Source organism: Homarus americanus, unplaced genomic scaffold (assembly GCF_018991925.1).
Source record: "Homarus americanus isolate GMGI-L3 unplaced genomic scaffold, GMGI_Hamer_2.0 scaffold1024, whole genome shotgun sequence".
Lineage (NCBI taxonomy): Eukaryota > Metazoa > Arthropoda > Malacostraca > Decapoda > Nephropidae > Homarus > Homarus americanus.
In genome coordinates, this window is record NW_024715228.1 from 493,040 (window position 1) to 512,209 (window position 19,170).

Here is a 19,170-nt window from a genome sequence, read left to right on the forward strand (position 1 = left end):
AATGTTGCCTTATTAATGTAAACATTCTATCTATTTGTGAAATTATAATAATTCTCATTTTGAGGTCATGGACGCTATTTATTCATTTGTTTAGTGATCAATAGATTTTTTCACTGAATTTTTTGTCTCGTGCACCTCTATTATTGCTGCTTTATATATATAACTGTATATGTCATCTACTTCCCTGTCGTATAATCAAGGTATATAAAACAGAAGTATCGTTAGCCCTTAACTTTCGGGCGGGTTCCCAAACATGGGGCTTAGGTGGTGGTGCTGGAGGAAACCTCGTGACGATTTCTCATTTTTTTTTGTAGGTCGACCTCAAACTCGAGATGCAGAGGATGAACCAAAAGCTGACAAAGCTCGAGGACAACATGAACGACGTGATGACGAGAATGACTTACGTCCAGCGGTCAACGTCGCAACCAGTGAGCGTGAGACTCTCCGGCGATGACACTGTCACTCGACCACCTCTCAGGCGGGAGAGGGAGCGCATCACCGCCGTCGCCGGCGCCGGCGAAGTCGCAGGCGACAGTGAAGAAACCAAACAGTTCTTGCCAAAGGTGACCGCCAGTGAGGAACCGAGAAAGCCTAAGAGGCGAGACAAAAGTCGTGCAAAGAGCGCAGGTACGCCGCGCACCTCCCCCACAGACTCAAACTCTCCCACGGACTCTATGGTGCGCGGCATGTTAGAGGACGAGATCCTGGAGCAGGCGTCATCTCCGCGGGCTGAGGGACCTTCACTGCCCAAGTCTCGCTCCAGGGAGTACCTCTGAGACGCTAGTACAACCTCACTCGCCCGGGGCTTCCCCAGGAGGTTTCCCTCGACCCCTTGAGCACGGTAGCACAAGTGTACATGCTATACAGTAAAGTCTATCAGGAACAATCTAATAAAACGGGAGATAGAAATTGGTGGAATTATTTACAAGAGGGACTAACACATGGGTGATGCTGACAAGACACCGCCGTGCTGTGTTTGCCAATCATACTTTTCAGGACGACTACAAAAGACTAATTGTTAAGGTAGTGTGGCAAGTGCTGAACAAGGATGGGATAAATATTTACACTAATATTTCACTTTCAAAATAAAAGCGATTATGTTATTAATTACACTAGAAAGATTTATAAACTCCTTACTGTGAGGACGCCAAGCCTCCTCGTCCAGCACTCTCCACTCTGTTATTTGGCAAAGTGCTAAAGATCCTACGTTGGAGGAATTTATTTTTTTACAAATTTGATTATCTTAGTGTTCTGTATTAAGTTGTCAAACATATCAGTTGTGGTGCCAGTGTCCCAGCATCCAAACCCAGCCGGAGCACTCAACATCCGGGTCCATGTGTTCTGCTGGCCATGAAAACAAAGCGACGATGCTCAGGTTGCCAAGAAGATGAGGTCTTCGTGCTCTGATGGTCAATAAGAGAAGGTCCTTGTGCTCTGATTGCCAAGAAAAATAAGGTGCTACTGTTCTGTTGGCCATAGAGAGGAGGTCTTCGTGCTTCGATGGCCAAGAAGTGGTCCATGTGCTCTGGTGGTCAAGAAGAGGCGGTGCTAGGTGTTCTGCTGGCCACAGAGTGGAGGTCCTTGTGATCTGACGACCAGTGGGGATGAGGTCCTTTTACTCCTTTGGCCATATAGAGTGGTCATAGTCCTCTGATGGCCAGGGAGATGAGGTCTTCGTCCCAATATAGCCAAGAAGAGGAGGTACCAGTGCTCTAAGGGCCGAAAAAGAGGCCCTTGTGTTCTGATGGCCGAGAAGACGAGGCCCCTGTGTTCTGTGGCCGAGAAGACGAGGCCCCTGTGTTCTGATGGCCGAGAAGACGAGGCCCTTGTGTTCTGATGGCCGAGAAAACGAGGCCCCTGTGTTCTGATGGCCGAGAAGACGAGGCCCTTGTGTTCTGATGGCCGAGAAGACGAGGCCCCTGTGTTCTGATGGCCGAGAAGACGTGGCCCTTGTGTTCTGATGGCCAGGAAGTGGATGTTTTCATGCTTCGTTAATCAAGAGAGGATCCTTGTTTTCTCTTGGCCAGGATGAGGTGGTGCTAGTCTTCTGCTGGCCATGGTAAGAAGATCCTTGTTATCCGATGGCCAATAGAAGGGAGGGCCTTTAGTCTGTTGGTCTAGAAGAGGAGGAATTCTTGCTCGGATGGCCAGGAAGAAGAGGTGCTTGTGTCCTGCTGACCCAGAAGACGAGTTCTTGTGTTAACGTAGCCGTGAAGATCAAGTCCTCTGCCCTGTTGGCCATAAAGGGCCCACTCCTGAGCACTGGTGGCCATGCAGAGAACGTCCCTGTGATCTGCTAACCAAGAAGAGGAGGTCTTCGGTGTTCTGCTGGTCCTACTGCCGGTGGATCATCCCTGCTGGGAACTGAGAAAAATGTGCTTGGTGGGTTGATGACCCCGGTGACCCGACCGACCCCTGGTGGCATGACCCCACACGCCCTTACTCTAACATAATGGTTAACCTGCGCGTGGGCGTGGCGCAGGGCGAACATTCTTGGCAATACTCACCTGACCCTCGTACGCCAGGGTCGAGCACGTAGGGAGTGGAAACAGTCTCAGCATTTACACATAAGTACCGTCCCGTTTGTTTTGTATATAACAAAACAGTGTTTTAAAGTTGAACACAAGAGTGATGTATTTCAGGTGTTTCATCGAATATGTATTGAGTTTCGTCGCAAACATAGAGCATATTATTTGACATTTGTTTGTGCTACAGTGGAGTTTTGAATATTTATATTTCTTGTGCTGATTGTTACTGTTCCAACTGATCTGTGATAACATGTCTGTTTAGGTACATGAGCGCGACGCAACAGTGTGGACGGCGGGGACTCCCACACCCCCACCCTCGACCGTCACATCCCTCCCTCGACTCCCACGGCCTGAACCCTCCCTCTCATCCCTGGATCCGCCCTGCCCCAGCTAGTCCCTCACCTCCCTCGTGTTCACCCTAGTGGTCGCCTCCCGTACCACCTTGAGACCACCCTGTATCCCCCCACTCATCCCTCCCTGACGGCGTCTTTACTATACTCGTCCTGTCTTCAGCATACAACCTGACCTTACTTGTAGGAGATGGGGCGTTGGTGGCTTGACTATCCACCACCTCCTCCTCCCCTCCCCGACACCACCAGCTGGGGCCACCGCCTCGTACTCACATCACCTTCTCACGACCTCCCTCAGAAGGATCTGTCTTGTCCTCACAACTCTCTTCTCTCACACCCGTTAAATCTCAATCAACATACGGGTTTACTCTTAAATCGTCGTCATATATGAACGAGGAATAACACTCTTAGTCTTTAAAACAAAGTGACGTGACCTTGTGCCGACGACGACTCTGTTCTAGTGTCTGTCTGTCAAACAGTGCCAAATCCATGTTGTCATTTGTTGTAGCCTTGGGGGTATTGTCTGTTATATTACCAAGAGGTCAGTTTGGTACTTCCTCTTTCTTACAGTTTTATTTTTTCCCTGTGCCAGTTCTTCCCAGTGCTCATATCCCTCCCCCCTCACCCCCCTCACCTGTGGGTTGAGGTTCTTCTTCCCTCAAAGTTCTCCTCTTATACAGGTTTATGTCGTCTGGTTGTTTATGTCATTTGAAATTTGTTATGACTGTTTATCTCCTAAAAGTTCTCTTTCCTCTGCACCTGCTGTCTCTTAACACTGTGAGGGGCGCGAGACTCTCCTCGGATAGCCTCACGACATCAGCATCTTGTTATCATTCTTACCACCTTGTTATCATTCTCACCATCCTGGGACAGTTCCTGCTGTGATCATTCTAGTATAATTCTCTCTCTTGTTCATTTCCTTCGTCATCATTTTGTTATCAAGATGAACCTCACCTAATAGTTCACATCACTAACGTCTCACTAGTGCAAGTCCTTAACTTATCGCGTCTCATGTTATCTAGTGATACCAACCCACACATTCCTACACTCTAGGAATATCCATCATGATACTCCGAGTTCCTAAATATACCACTCCAACATTCCTACCATCCAGGAATTACGTAAGTGAACATTCCAAACATCCCTGATTACTCACCTGACCATTCCCATCATTCCAGATTACTTTCTTGAAGATTCCGACCATCTGGAATCTTTACGAACACTATTAGAGCATCCAGGAATACCTCTATCATTCCAGTCATTCGATACTACCTCTTCTAACATTCCAATTATCCAGGTGCATCAGCCTCTGACATTCCAACTTTTCATCAGTACCTACATGTTCATTCTCACCACCCAGGTTCACTCACCTGAAGGTTCCCACCGTTAAGAGGTAACTTGTCTTACATTCCCTCTCTTATCACTTCAACTCCTCCAGCACACCTGTGTTCACCCCTTGCCCTCTGCTGGCACTGACTTGAGAGACACTCCCGCCGCCTTCCTCATGAACCTCTGGGCAGTTTCTCACATACTCAACTTATAGTGTTGAACACCTCGTGAGCGATGGTAGACACACTCCCAGGCCTCACTGTGCTGCCACGACGTCCTTCACTGCCTGAGGAGTCAACTAGACGTGACTGAACCTTCCGTCTTGTGTGTCGCAGTATAACACGACGTTCGCCTCATACTCTCCTCCGTGTTGGCAATCACTGCTGTTGTGACGCTCGTCGTTCCTCTCTGCCTTAGCTGCCACCCACCACTTGAAGTCTCGCCTTATACTCTCAGCATGATGCTGCTTCTAAGTACTCTAGCTGTCGTCTGTTACTCACAATGTACTCCACCTGGCACCTGGCTAGTGAGGACGACACACCCTGGCTGCCGAAGTTCACGGCGCAGGACGCCACTGTCCTTCTGTAGTGCTGTTGATGTTTCTCCCAGTGTTCCCTCCTCTCACGCCACCAGCTGGTGTAGGTTCCCATAACCTCTTGTACTGTGTGGCGCAGGTGGTGCTGCATCCATAACTCCTCCCGCTTGGTGGTTATGTTTGGGAAAGGCCCAATGACCTATTGCTCAGGGTAGTTCAGATGGGAAAAATTCTTTAACCTCACACCGTTAATGGCTCAGGTGGTTAAAGGTGCGATGGTCTATTTCCCTGAAGTAGTTCAGGTGGTGCAACGTTCATTAATGTCTTACTGTTGGTGTTAAACATTGCAAGGTTCTCAACACATCATCCTCAGTGGTTCACAAGGTCTTGTCTTCACAGTATGGCGGTGGCCGCAGTTGGTACAAGGTGATAGTTTCAACCCCTAGTTAGTCTCTTTCTCTATGGCCCCAGCTGGTGGCTGGTCCTGCCTTTCCTACCCTTAATGGCCCCAGCTGGTGGTCGATCCTGCCGTCTATGACACCAGCTGGAAGACCTGTGTGCCCCCGTTGGGACCATCTGGAGAGACCCCCGACACACCCGACCCTCGCCACGCCTCAAGGCACACCCTGAGGGCCTCATGTTATACGATAGAGGATTTGGGTTTTTTGGAGTTAGACGATCAAAATCTCTGGCCGACACTTACTAGTTACCACTACTCCTCGCCCAGTAGCTCTGCCCGGTACTCTCGCTTTATGTTCCGGTAGGCTTTAACAACTAGCGTAACATTAAGTAGATAGTAATATTTTTCTTTTCCTAGGAATCTTTTTCTCTTATCGACTCCAGACTATATGGGGGACGGTAGAGAGAGCCGCTTGACGTACTGGTGACGGAGAATGTTTATTATTGTTACTTCCTCGCCTCTCACACCACCACGGGGACCTGTTGACGCCAGGTCCCTCGACACTCCAATGCTGCCCACAACTTTTCCCAGAGTGACTCCTTATTTTTTCAGAAACTAAGCTATAAACTTGATCCCACCTTCCCCCTCTCCCCTTTCCCCCTTCCCCCGCCCCCTCTTGAGCTCCGTGTATTTTTATAAGTATTAACGTTTTGCCAAGCCGCATGAATATTTTCCTAACGTTAGAGTGAGTAGGTGAGTCAGTTGTACTTCAAACAAAAAACTGATTTTGAAGTATAAAATATTAATTTTTTTCTATCACGAGAAGGTAGAAGTCTCCTAGGATGTGCTGGAGTTAGACTCACTCAGAGAGACTCATTGTATGCAGACGATACAGCACAACGCATCAGACGATGAATGTGTTTGTCTGGAGAGGAACACGAACTACCCTTCCCCTCCGACAAGTGAAGGTCTTGAAGCGCACCAGTGTGTATATGAACTGACTGCCTCATTACCTGGCTCACCCGCCATGCACTGAGTGTGAGGAACTAAGAACGGTTGACTGAAGAGTAAGGTATACTGTAGAGAACTGAGGGAGAGGCAGTGAGGTGCTGGTGACCCTGTGTTGGCCACCTGCGCCCTCTGTGTGTGAGTGAAAGGGGAATTTTATACTTTAAATCCTTAAAACATACCTCAGTTAAGGTGGTGGAGTACTTGGTACTTCCCCCATGTTTCTAACCGTGTTAATCAGAGACTTAACACAAGGAACCTCCTCCAGAGTGGGACAGTGTACCCATGAAGGTGTCCACATGCCGCCAGAACCCACCTGGCTAATTCGAGAAATGTACAGTTGTAACAAACTGTGGCGTTGTGTTGGTAGAAGTCATGGGCTCCGTCGTCAACTTGTGGCTGGGCTGCCATCACCAAATGTCTCAATGAGGAGATCCTGTAGGAAGAACCTGTCCTCACCTTAAGTTTTATACTATACAGACGTGTAGGTGTGCAACGTCTTCACAGGGACTCTTGGGCCCGACCTTCCTCTAAGTATTAATCTTAATCCGAATGTTTTCTCTCATTCTTTGCCAAATACTGAGGACGTCGATGATCAGCTGGCAGGTCTCTGTGTCTCGACGATTATATTCAAAGCTTGTTATGGGAATAACTTAGAGTGTATTTGCAGGAAATAATAATGTTGTCAGCCAGACCTTTAGGAATACAAGTAACTCTGAAAAAGAGCAGCTGCTGTCTCGAACACCTCCGAGTAGGCGAAGTCCGCAAGAAATTCCTGGAAGACTCTAACAATATTTGCACTACAGTATCTCGAGGTGTAGCCCCTGGGAGCTACAACAAAGGGGAAGTCTATAATGAACAGTATTACCTTTAAAAACTCTTGGTTTGAAGACCTAAGGGTTTTGAGACTCAGTTCCTGGCAGAACATTATCTTATATGTTGCGTGAACCTTGAAGGTGAGGTGCTGACAGCTGAACCTTCATTACAAAGGCATTGTGAAAGATCTTTTCAGTCCAGGTGTGACAGACCCTACGGACCTAACCTGCTGAGACAAGACACAGTCGCCCTACTGTCCATGTTAAAATAAAGGAAAATCACCCTAAACAGCGCACTCCTTTGCTTCAGTGACCGTCGGATGAGTGGTGTCCTCACCCCAGGTCTAATGTGTCCATCCATATCGTTAGGTCCAGAGTCTCTGTGGCCACGGTCCACGGTCTCTAGGTTGGTTCTTCTCGTCCACCACATGAGTCACTGTTGCAGTGGTGGTTAAGAGGAATTGCCTTGTCTCTAAACTTAGTTAGCTAACCAATGTCTTGGCCTTGGTCACTTCTCTTCTCAGGGACTACACTGGTGGGGGTCAACTGACGGCCTTTACGGCGGTCGTCCCCGTTACCTAGAGAGGAGGACCGACTTGGTTACTGGTCGACTGACATCTATTCTCACTGTCGGTCCTACCAATATACTGGTCGCTGTTACTATGGTGAAGAACTTCACCCATAAGGACCGGCGGAGCCAGTCAGGACCACCGCCGTTGATGGCACCAACAAGGTGAAGGTGTCTGGTCCGTGACCGTCTCCCTCCTGAACCCAAACCCGTCGAGGGTTGTAACCAGGACACCTTCCTGGCACTTGGTTGGGAATGATAAGATTTGGACTTAGTCTGACATGAACCCAGTAGCAGCGGTGAGCTCCAGGGAGAAGTAGGAACAAAAAAACGTATCCTACCTCACCCCGACTCACTCCAGCATATAAAAGTTCCCAAGTTTCAATAAATGGATAAACGTGGTGCTGCTTATAGTCTAGTGGGGCAGCTGCGGTGTGGTAGCCGCCAGTGCGCGTATACACTGGTGCGCTTCTCGTCCCTCTCTTGTCAAAAAGGGTGAGATAGTACATGTTCCTTCCCAGCCATACACATTAACAGCGTTCTAGATGTTCTATGCTGGGTCGGCTGTATATAAAAGGTTTCACTCTGAGGATGGTTCATGTGCATCTCAAGACACTGTCGCTCTACTCTGTGAGGAAAAGAAAGACAGAAACACCACAAAACAGCCTGTGAGTTTATATCGACTGGCAAGTTTACCCTTGTAAGTACCTGGGGTCGAGAACGTTACCGTCTTCGACTGTTTACCCCAAGAGGCGGAGGTGAGACCAAGTGCTGCGGGTGCACCTGTACAATATCTCATTTATTACCTGCTGACTCTGTTGTCGCGAGTCGCCAAGGTGCACTCCTTCACCCCATTCCTCGGCTCTCCTCCAGGCCGCCAGGTTCATATTGCTTAAAATCGAGAATATTGTTTCTGACTTCTGAATAACACAACATTGGCTGGGTGGAAGGAAAATTTAATCTCGTGAGATTCCGGTCATACGATACATGCATATTCCCTGAAGTTATTTCGCGTATCCGTATAATCTTATTGTGGTTTTACGCTCAATATTGGCGGAGGAGAGTCATGATGGCGCGTGTGGAGGAACAGAGCAGCGCCTGTGGCTACCGCTGGTGCTGCTTGCTGGTGTGGACTGACACACACACACAAACACACACACTTATGTTTATTTGAATAACTAAAATAATTTTATAATAAAATGCTCACAGTAAATAAGAATTCCAAAACCGTAAATATCCCCTGACACGACACCTTGGTGAGGGAGGCAGCAGGGGCGCCTGGCTGGAGCTCGTCCGCCTCGCCCGCACTAACACTAAGGGTAGGCTTGCCGTCTTTGGGTCGCGTAAAACCAAGACATTCACCCTCTTTAACTCGAGACACCCAGAATAATTTGCGTCCTCTTCGATTCACGAAATCTTGACAATTTTCGGTATCTAAGCCTTAGGATTATAAGAATACTCAACGCCCTGTACGAGGCAGCCACCCTACCAGTACTGGAGTCTACACTGCGGGGCTATAACAGATAAGAATCCTCGGACGAGAGAGCCACACGCCTTGAGATCCGTAGCTGTAGAATCCTACACTATGAAAGGCGACTCTTCAGGAGCCACAATCCTGGCACAATACTCAGTCGGACTCGGATCCTTCCACTATCTGGACCAGGCGAGTTACGCGCAACATTTTACCACGCTTCGGTCACTTGCATTGTAACATAAGGTGGCATCATTTCAAAATATCTCATTAATCATATATCTTTATGCAATAAAATATGAATCTGATGATATAAAATGCTTTAAATTTGTCCATTTTGAGATTGTGGTGGAGGTGTAGAGGAGGAGACGCGGCGAGCTAGGCGGGGTCTTCTGCGGGGTACGCCCTTCTCCCCCACACTCGCCCTCTATTCCCTTCATTATACAATGTATATATAGCACTGTACAAACATTAAATCTTTCAGGTAATAAAGTTTTAATTTCATTCGTAAACCAAGAGTTATAATTACCCTACCTCTGAGGTGAAGCGCCGAGACGACAACGGGTCTTGTATGGAAACAAAACACTTGTAAACACCAGACACTATATAACTATTATTCCTCTAATAAAAGAAACAAATAAACATTGCTAAAGCTTTATTAGTACAGCAGTAGAGTACAAGTGGACGATATAGTAGAGTACAGGTGGACGATAGAGTACTGTAGAGTAGTAGAGTACAAGTGGACGATATAGTAGAGTACAGGTGGACGATAGAGTACTGTAGAGTAGTAGAGTACAAGTGGACGATATAGTAGAGTACAGGTGGACGATAGAGTACTGTAGAGTAGTAGAGTACAAGTGGACGATATAGTAGAGTACAGGTGGACGATAGAGTACTGTAAAGTAGTAGAGTACAAGTAGACGATAGGGTAGAGTACAGGTGGACGATAGAGTACTGTAGAGTAGTAGAGTACAAGTGGACGATATAGTAGAGTACAGGTGGACGATAGAGTACTGTAGAGTAGTAGAGTACAAGTAGACGATAGGGTAGAGTACAGGTGGACGATAGAGTACTGTAGAGTAGTAGAGTACAAGTGGACGATATAGTAAAGTACAGGTGGACGATAGAGTACTGTAGAGTAGTAGAGTACAAGTAGACGATAGGGCAGAGTACAGGTGGACGATATAGTAGAGTACAGGTGGAGAGTACAAGTAGAGCAGTAGAGTACAAGTAGACGATAGAGTACAGTAGAGTACAAGTACACGATAGGGTACTGTAGAGTAGTAGAGTACAAGTGAACGATGTAGTAGAGTACAGGTGGACGATAGAGCAGAGTACAAGTAGATGATATAGTAGAGTACTAGAGTACAAGTGGACGATAGAGTAGAGTACAGGTGGACGATATAGTAGAGTACAAGTGGACGATATAGTAGAGTACAAGTAGACGATATAGTAGAGTACTAGAGTACAAGTGGACGATATAGTAGAGCAGTCGAGTACAAGTAGACGATAAGGTACTGTAGAGTAGTAGAGTACAAGTAGACGATAGAGTAGAGTACAAGTGGACGATATACCTGTAGTAGAGTACAAGTAAACGATATAGTAGAGTACTAGAGTACAAGTGGACGATAGAGTAGAGTACAAGTGGACGATAGAGTAGAGTACAAGTGGACGATAGAGTATTGTAGAATAGTAGAGTACAAGTAGACGATATAGTACAACAGTTGAGTACAAGTAGACGATATAGTACAACAGTAGAGTACAAGTAGACGATATAGTACAACAGTAGAGTACAAGTAGACGATATAGTACAACAGTAGAGTACAAGTAGACGATATAGTACAACAGTAGAGTACAAGTAGACGATATAGTACAACAGTAGAGTACAAGTAGACGATATAGTACAACAGTAGAGTACAAGTAGACGATATAGTACAACAGTAGAGTACAAGTAGACGATATAGTAGAGTACGGCGTTGAGATATTAGTGCAATCTGTAATATTTTCAAGTCTCTCTCTCTCTCTGTCTCTCTCTATCTCTCTATCTCTCTCTCTCTCTCTCTCTCTGTATATCTGTGGTGTGTGTACGTATGAAAGAGTGTGAACATACAGATAAATACAGTAGTAGTAGTTGTAGTCGAGGTTTGAGCTCCTGTGGTTCTGCAGGTGTCGTCAGGTAGGTTGTAGTGATTCCTGTCACTCACCACCTCCACCAGGAACACGATGCAGTCACTCACCATCTCCACCAATGGTCACTCACCACCTCCACCAGGAACACGATGCAGTCACTCACCATCTCCACCAATGGTCACTCACCACCTCCACCAGGAACACCACCACGCTCCCCACCACCCCTGTCAGGTGAGTAAATTAATAGGCCACATGTCACTCTACAATGATCACAAAATAAGTATAGTTCCCACCTCCTTGTGTACAAAGTTGACCAGCTAGGCGGATTATAATTCTTGTTAGAGATTAGTTAATTTTGGGGGGGCATAAATGAGTAAATATTAGTTAAAAAGTTGTTAAGGAAGAGAATTTGACGAGTATGTGAATGTTAGGTGAACGTTCCTTATTACACCGTGTAATTGGGTCATTAAAATAGGTAAGATTGAGGTTTGTTGACATGAGTGGATGTAAAGTTGATTTTAAGATCGTGATTCTTCTCCTCAACGACACTAAGTTCATGACCATTCTCCCTGACCCAAAATTCATGACCTTCTTCCCTGTCCCCAAGTTCATGACCTTTCTCCTTGACCCCAAATCCATGACCATCCTCCCTGATCCCAAATTTTATGACTTTCCTCCTTGACCCTACCATCTTCAAATATGACCTCATGACCTCACCAGCAGCGTAGAGACTGAACACACCGAGGAAGTCACCAATGGCCAGCTTACGGTCAGAGCGGTAGTCTTCTCGTCCCGGAGGCTGGAGGCAGTGTGTCGTGTTGCTTATGTCAGCCCGGAGGTACTTATCCAAAAGACCAAACTCACCCATATGGTAGATCCTGGATGAAAAAAAAAAACAATTGACGAACAGGATTATGGATGGCTCGTTGGTGATGAACTTAAGGACAGATATAAAAGAGTATGGGATTTTAACTAACAATTAGGATAGGGGGAATATTATACATTTATGAACAAAGTGATAAGAGTACATTAAGTGTGAGTTTGAAAGGAGTACAGTATACATGAGAATACATAAAGATACAAAAGACGGGCAGTAGACTACAGTGAGAGAGGGAGACTACGTGAGAGGGAGTCAGTATAAGGTTGAGGGAGATGTGTGTGTGGCAGCAAGCAGAGGACCATAGGTTACCCTCCTTGAACTCACAGTTGGTCGACGACGGGCCTGAGGGAGGAGTTGAGAGGGAAGGCCATACTATACTGTACGGCCATGAAGCCTCCCCTTGTGATCGCCAGCCGACACAACCCTCGCTGACTCGCCATGAAACAAAGTAATATTAATTTTCCTAAACACGTGAAACCCTTTGACGTATAATGTTCACACTCAAAGACACTTTCTCCAATTCTTATTATCTTCCCAAATTATTTTTTCATGAGTTAAAGTCGGTCTTAGCTTTTATTTCTTCCACTTACATACCACTCATAGTAACAGTCTATAACAGTCACCATCAGGACTTCAATGACTGGTGCACTTGGAGACAGTCACTTACCGTCCCCTCGTTTTTTTTTTTGCACAGTTCTCCTTTCCTTCCTTTCTCTCCTTCTTTCGCCTCTCACTCTTTCGCCTTTCTCTCACTCAGTCAGTCTCATCATCACTCAGAGACAGGTGAGATGAGGGTATCACCTGTCGTCTTGACTTACCTGTGAGAAGTCTTGTGCCATCATGTATATAGAAGAGTGACGAGTGAGTAGACCTGGGGAGAGAAGAGTACGTACAGGTGAGAGAGAGAGAGAGAGAGAGTGTGTTTTGTTACTTTTATTTCCAACACTACTTACCTACCACACCACACGCCTACCACACTACATACCTACCACACCACACGCCTACCACACTACATACCTGCTACACCACTCAAGGCACTAGGGATGCTCGACCTGGGTAGAAGGAGGAGATTGTAATGCCCCGCCCACCCAAGACCCATGGTAGAGGTGGCGTTCTCCGCGTAGGCCGCCTGCAGGAGATGCCACAATAGAGTTTGATCGAGAATAGTTGAGATGTGATGTTATTGGAGGTTTAAGTTTCATTGGATTATGATTAAAGTTACAGTAATGTAAAGTCTTGTTGTGATTTTGAGAATATTTTAGTTAGAGAAGATAATAATTACACTGTATATAATGTAAGGTCAGCACTGCTTGTTGAGGTGAAGCTATAATACAAGGACTATAATTTTTGACCTAGATTAAACAGTAAAAAAGTGTGGTGTTCCTGTAGTTGTGTTTACCTCGAAGAAGCTTTGCACGATGGAGCCCTTAGGGAAGTTCCACTTCATCTCGTCCTGGGTGACCAACTCTTCCAGGGAGTCGAAGGGGATCCTCACCTACAAGTAAAAGAAAAACAAACCCGTAAGCAGTCACTGGGTCCTGTGTTGTGGTCCTTATCTTCACTACTGGGACGCCACTTTTAATATCTTATTGGGATAACTCTAGATCATTTTACCCAGCACAGAGAGGACACCATACACAAGGGGTTAGCCCATAAATTATGACGAGGCTTCAATACGTTTCCTTCCATTGTAAAAAAAAAAACATTGAAACTGGTTGTGCCATTGTAATATCGTAGTTCAGTATTACACCACAACACTGGAACATACTATCAGGTGGAGTGAGTGTGTGTATCAGCCCAGGAAAAGTCTTCAATCCTTTATGAGTTTGATGATGCAGAAGAATTTTTATAGAGTGTTGAGGGATAATGGAGGCGTAGCAACCTATTAGTGTACTGTTTACCTTAGGGACGATGAGTAAAGCCTTGAGGTTACTCTTGTACACCACCGCCAAGATGAGGGACGCGAGAAGCCACACTGCTACCACCACTCTCTCTCCTGCTCCACTCTTCCTCTTCAACAACACTGCCAGATAGATAGATAGAGAGATATTCAGTAAAATCGTCATATTAATCGTCATAATCGTCTAATTAACCTTTTCACCCGACTAGACTCACTATGATGTATCCAGACCCAAGCAGACCCCCTCAGGCCCTACCAAAACTCACCTTGACCGAGAAGAACCATGTAGCCCCATAACCATGAGAGTCTGTCGTGGGGGGCTGGGTGAGAGGTGAGGGCTGAGACATCTTCAGCCCCCTCAACTGGTTCACGTTTTCCTCTTCGTGGTAAGGGAGAGAAAGGTTATGTCTCTTTATTAACTAGTAACTCATCGTGTGTGTGTGTGTGTGTGTGTGTGTGTGTCTGTCTGTCTGTCTGTCTGTCCGTCTGTCTGTCTTTCTGTCTTTCTGTCTGTTTGTCTGTCTATCTGTTTGTCTGTTTGTCTGTCTGTCTGTTTTATGAATATGTATTAACACTTATGGACTAACGCTCGTAGAGACATATTTACTAATAAAATTTTATTCTTAAAATGGAGATTAATTTAATACCTCATCTATGAAGGCCATTAACAGTTGATAAATATTTCCCATCTATCTGTAATTGTTTAAAAAATACATCAACATACGCCTTACATCACTGAATACAATTTATAGATAACAAAATACCATCGCCTCTGTCTGAAAACTGTCTAACAACCACACTAACTACTCTACTACAGCTGGAGAAACAGGGCGGTTAACTACGCTCCCAGAGACCCATCCTGACTATGAATCTCCTTGCTGGTGTTTATCCTGGGTACGGCTGTGCTACCGTCAGTGTATATCTTGACGTGGTGGTGAGCGGTGGACAGCGACACAGTGGGAAGAATTGAAAGTGATCATTATCGCTCTAGCTGTGTCCATCCGTTCGTGGTAAGTTTATTCATATTTGTGTATATTGCGAGAATGGGAGGTGAAAAACTGGTGTACTAAAGGTGGATGGTAGGAGGGAGAGGGAATACCAAGAAAGAAATGGAAAAATGGAGTGAGGAGGAAGCAACAGTGTGCAGGGGAGAGCGGACAGTTTGAGATGGAGTGATTACTGGTGATGGACGACTGTACTGTACCTCGTATGACGAATCTAATTAAAACAAAAAATTAATGAAATACAACTCAGGTTTTAAGGTACAAACGTCTACTGAGAGAAATTATAGGTTTATTTTTTATAATTCTGTAGCGGAAGAATAAAGGTTGACGTTTTGTACACGAGCATCAGTAGGTACTAAGACGTGATAGAGGACAAGGAAGCAACGTCACGGGAGGGTAAGACTCACCTGGGCGGTGAGATGAAGTGACAGATGAGGGCTGCTGCCGTGACTACCACCAGGCTGGCCAACACCGCCGCCCACACCTGCAATACAGAACACACACACACACACATACACAGCACGTCTCATTCTTCAATGTTTGTTTTTTTCGTAAGTGATATCATATAGTATGTTACAGAAACCAAAATATGTATTACTTTCGTTGAAAATTTTTCTTTCGATTATTAATACAAGTATGCAATACTGGCAAAAATGAGCACTAGACAACAGCCCACAATCAATTCCCTACACTGGTCACACGAGTAGTGCCACGGTGCCACATGAACAAGGAGGCAGGGTAGGGCGTAGCATCACACCTGGAGGCGACTGTACAGTACATGCAAGTACATAAGATCCAACAGAGAAGTGTGGCAGGTACTCACGGTGAGAGTGAAAGCCTTGGTGAAGCCTAGCAGGTCGGGCTCGACCAGCGGCCGGGGATAAAAGATGGTGTGATCGGTCGACAAAATCGGGACGCTAAAGTCGGCCACCGACGATCGGGACAGTGTCACCCCGAACGGTCCGATTGCCATGTCCGCTTCCTGCCGACACGGACCGATCGTCACTTGGCACGGACGAATTCCCACTTGACAAAATTTAACTAAACACTGCCACTAGGGACAGTCTTAGTTACGTTACGTCAATATTCTTCAACTCATAATATCAGGTAAGGTTAGGTTTATGTTTTGATTTACCCCGCATCATGCCTCACCCTACACCATGAGTCACTACGCATAAGACTCACCACCTCAGATCATGCCTCACCTTGCGCTGCATCATTCCCATCATGCCGAACCAGGAGCCATTACGGAGAGGAGCCCCCCACAGGCCATCAGGAGGACGCATGAACTCGTAGCTGCGTCAGGGAGATCAGTGAAGAGGATCAAACTCTCATGCGTGCGATCGAAAACAAAATCATGTTATTTTATATCCCAACGAAAATTTAAAAACATTGAGTGAAGAGAGTAATTAACGCCTCCTCCTCCTCCTCCTCATCTTCCTACTCTTCCTCTTTTAAGCTTAACCCCAATCACTGAATATACACGCACTGACAAACTTAATTTCTAATCCATAAATGGGTTCAGTAGCAGTCTGTTTCACTTTAATAATAACCTAATTATTATGGTTTTGTTGATCATTGACATTCAGACGTTAAATATCCGCTAAGGTGAGACAACGATGGAGTGTTGGTGTTGTGTATATTGCATTACTACGCTTCTGCAACTTTAGTCTTGAGGCGTGTATTCTATTTAAGTTAATGCACTATTGATCAGTGTTTAAGAATAAAGAGAGATACGCAGGAATCCTAATTGAAATAGAGTATTACAAGTTACTGAATTGATTTAAGATCTAGAAAATACGGCATTTGTTGCTTGTAACAGAAAACGTGGTATAATGGAGGGCTAACACCTATAAAGGGCTCGAGTAAAGGAATTTAATTTTTAGCGCATTAATATTGAAGGTTCCGGTTACTTACAAACTTTCATAAATGTCGTATAACTTAATAAAGGATATTGTACTTTTGTCTTAAATTAACGATAAAGACACACTTACTATTTATGCTTCTAAGTTGGATATTTTAGTGAAATTACTAAAGTTTGGAAAGTAAGAGGATCAAGTGGTTACGAAAGTTAGTCCAGCTTCACTTACCAGAATCCAAGTTTCTTCTGAATGACTTTAAAGATATCGATAGAGGCGCCTGTATAGTCCGGGAAGTTCCCCATCACATAGGGCGGCCACTGAGTAAACCTCATATCACTTTATATATAAACACAGTTGAGATAAGTGTTATTTTATATTTTACTCAGTTCAATTTATTATTATGCTGAAATTCATCGTAAGACTAACAACATTACTTAATATATAAGCTTTTGAACAATTACGGCTGACATGCTAAAAAAAAGTGACAATTTACTGGTGTGTAATATGTACTGTAGAGGTGTTTAGGAGGAGGTATGAGGGCTGACCTGTGAGACGGCCACTAACAGGCAACGGTCAGTAGGCACAGCAGATGTCAGCCCCGACTCCTGCATCTTGCACTCTAACCGACCAAAACACGGATATCTCCTCCCACCAACACTCCCTTGAATGCTGTCGTAAGGAGGACATTTTCACTGATAATACCATCTGTACCAAGTTTATTTTTAATACTTAAATATACGAAACATTTAAGATATAATATATATCTTTGAGGAGCTTTCAGAAATACTGTTATACCGTAATTATGTTTCTTCTCGACACAACTGTATTACAATTTCGTATGACTAAGATATTGAAATAAATAAAGACATTCAGTTTCTAGTTTTTAAAGTTATAGTTGAGATAAAATAAAAATAACAAGTAATATCCATGGAGTTCTTTAAGTATTACCAGTATTATGTATCTGCCTGGTGAGTGCTGTGTCCTGGGAGTCGTGATGAGAACCTGCCTCGTGAGTACTGTGTCCTGGGAGTCGTGATGAGAACCTGCCTCGTGAGTACTGTGTCCTGGGAGTCGTGATGAGAACCTGCCTCGTGAGTACTGTGTCCTGGGAGTCGTGATGAGAACCTGCCTCGTGAGTACTGTCTGCCTGTAACCTCTCTCATTTTATACACTCCTCCCGCCTCGACCACGCCTCCCCCAGGAAATATTTTTACCCTCGAAGAAAATTAATATCATCGAAGTTTTTATTTCTTTAAGTATCTGATATATTTATTGGCAATCAAAATCAGGTGGACAGTCAGGTTAATTGATGGTATTTCGGGACGTGAATACAACATGAAGAAAACACAATAGTTATTTTAAAAGTTAATGGACTAAAGACTGAACCCAACAGTGAGTAAGACCAAAAAATGCTGAGTCACCTTCGTGTTCATTATACTCACTGGCGGACATCGACTAGTTTATTGTGCACCTCATACTCAACTCCTAGGCGGTGTTTTTTTTTCTTGTTTCTTAGTCTTATGTTTTTCTTAGCCACGTGTCTGTCTATTTCTCAACCAGATTTGTGTTTCTCAATCATGTCTGTCTCTGAGTCGTGTCTGCCTTCCTCAGCCATTTATGTCTCTTTCTCAGTCGTGTCTGTCTCTTTCTCAGTCGTGTCTGTCTCTTTCTCAGTCGTGTCTGTCTCTTTCTCAGTCGTGTCTGTCTCTTTCTCAGTCGTGTCTGTCTCTTTCTCAGTCGTGTCTGTCTGTCATATGCATCAATTCTTCATTTCTTCTCATCCAATCTGATAAATGAGTGGATCAACTCCATCAGTAAATAATATATACCTCACTTTTAATTGCCACTTTTCCACACGTTAATTAGCTGTGAATTATATGTAACCACAATTAATTACTCTTCTGAAATGTTATCAAGTTTAAGATAAAAATATACACAGTCTATGACGTCACTGTGACCTGTGATATTATTGAAAGTAAATTGTTTTTATATTTTTAGAGAAGATTTAATTGGTTTTACGTTCCTCCTCCTCTTCTCCTCTTCTCTCTTGTGCTTTCAATCTATTCATTTATCAGTCTGTTTATCTCTCTCCCTTCTTCGTCATGTATGGGAAGAGATATAGGTGTGGTAAAGCCCATAGTAATAATAGGAGATGCAGCAGCAATATTTTGACAGTCCCATTTTCTAAGATTCCCTGAATTTGCATATAGAGAGTACGGAGTAGGGATAACTATTGTATTTTCTCTCTCTCTCTCTCTCTCTCTCTCATATATTTATTGTTCAACATAGCTGCTTACTATACACAGAGCTTGTAGCAATATGTCACAATGATAATAAGATTGTGTGTGTGTGTGTGTGTGTGTGTGTGTGTGTGTGTGTGTGTGTGTGTG

General features: G+C 44.7%; 2 protein-coding genes across 2 annotated transcripts in view; one reads left to right on the forward strand and one right to left on the reverse strand.

Moving 5' to 3' along the window:
• LOC121855047 (potassium voltage-gated channel protein eag-like) overlaps positions 1–9,516 on the forward strand; it is an 86,767-nt gene extending 77,251 nt beyond the window's left edge. Inside the window, 1 exon segment of the mRNA XM_042349876.1 lies at positions 315–9,516. Within this exon segment, the coding sequence (XP_042205810.1) occupies positions 315–776 (462 nt within the window). The 3' untranslated portion in view covers positions 777–9,516.
• LOC121854873 (glutamate receptor ionotropic, delta-1-like) lies at positions 1,549–17,927 on the reverse strand. The gene is made up of 18 exons (XM_042349677.1): positions 17,729–17,927; positions 17,326–17,449; positions 17,009–17,097; positions 16,124–16,214; positions 15,742–15,900; positions 15,326–15,402; positions 14,181–14,293; positions 13,916–14,037; positions 13,414–13,509; positions 13,032–13,143; positions 12,833–12,885; positions 12,339–12,442; positions 11,852–12,012; positions 11,298–11,358; positions 7,544–7,777; positions 6,858–7,043; positions 6,467–6,586; positions 1,549–1,957 (listed from the first exon to the last, which is right to left on the reverse strand). The coding sequence occupies exons 2-18, from the start codon at positions 17,389–17,391 to the stop codon at positions 1,549–1,551; spliced, it is 2,253 nt and encodes a 750-aa protein (XP_042205611.1). The 5' UTR covers positions 17,392–17,449; positions 17,729–17,927.
• Between the last annotated feature and the right edge of the window lie 1,243 nt (positions 17,928–19,170).

What these genes read in the sequence shown, in the direction of transcription:
- LOC121854873 (XM_042349677.1), bottom strand. Translation starts at nt 17,391, where the DNA reads ATGCAGGAGTCGGGGCTGACATCTGCTGTGCCTACTGACCGTTGCCTG. An exon ending in TCGTGCAAAGCTTCTTCGAG is followed by an intron (nt 13,144 to 13,413) that starts GTAAACACAACT and finishes CATCTCCTGCAG; the next exon opens with GCGGCCTACGCGGAGAACGC. An exon ending in AAGTCGGTCCTCCTCTCTAG is followed by an intron (nt 7,044 to 7,543) that starts GTAACGGGGACG and finishes CAAAACCCTTAG; the next exon opens with GTCTTCAAACCAAGAGTTTT.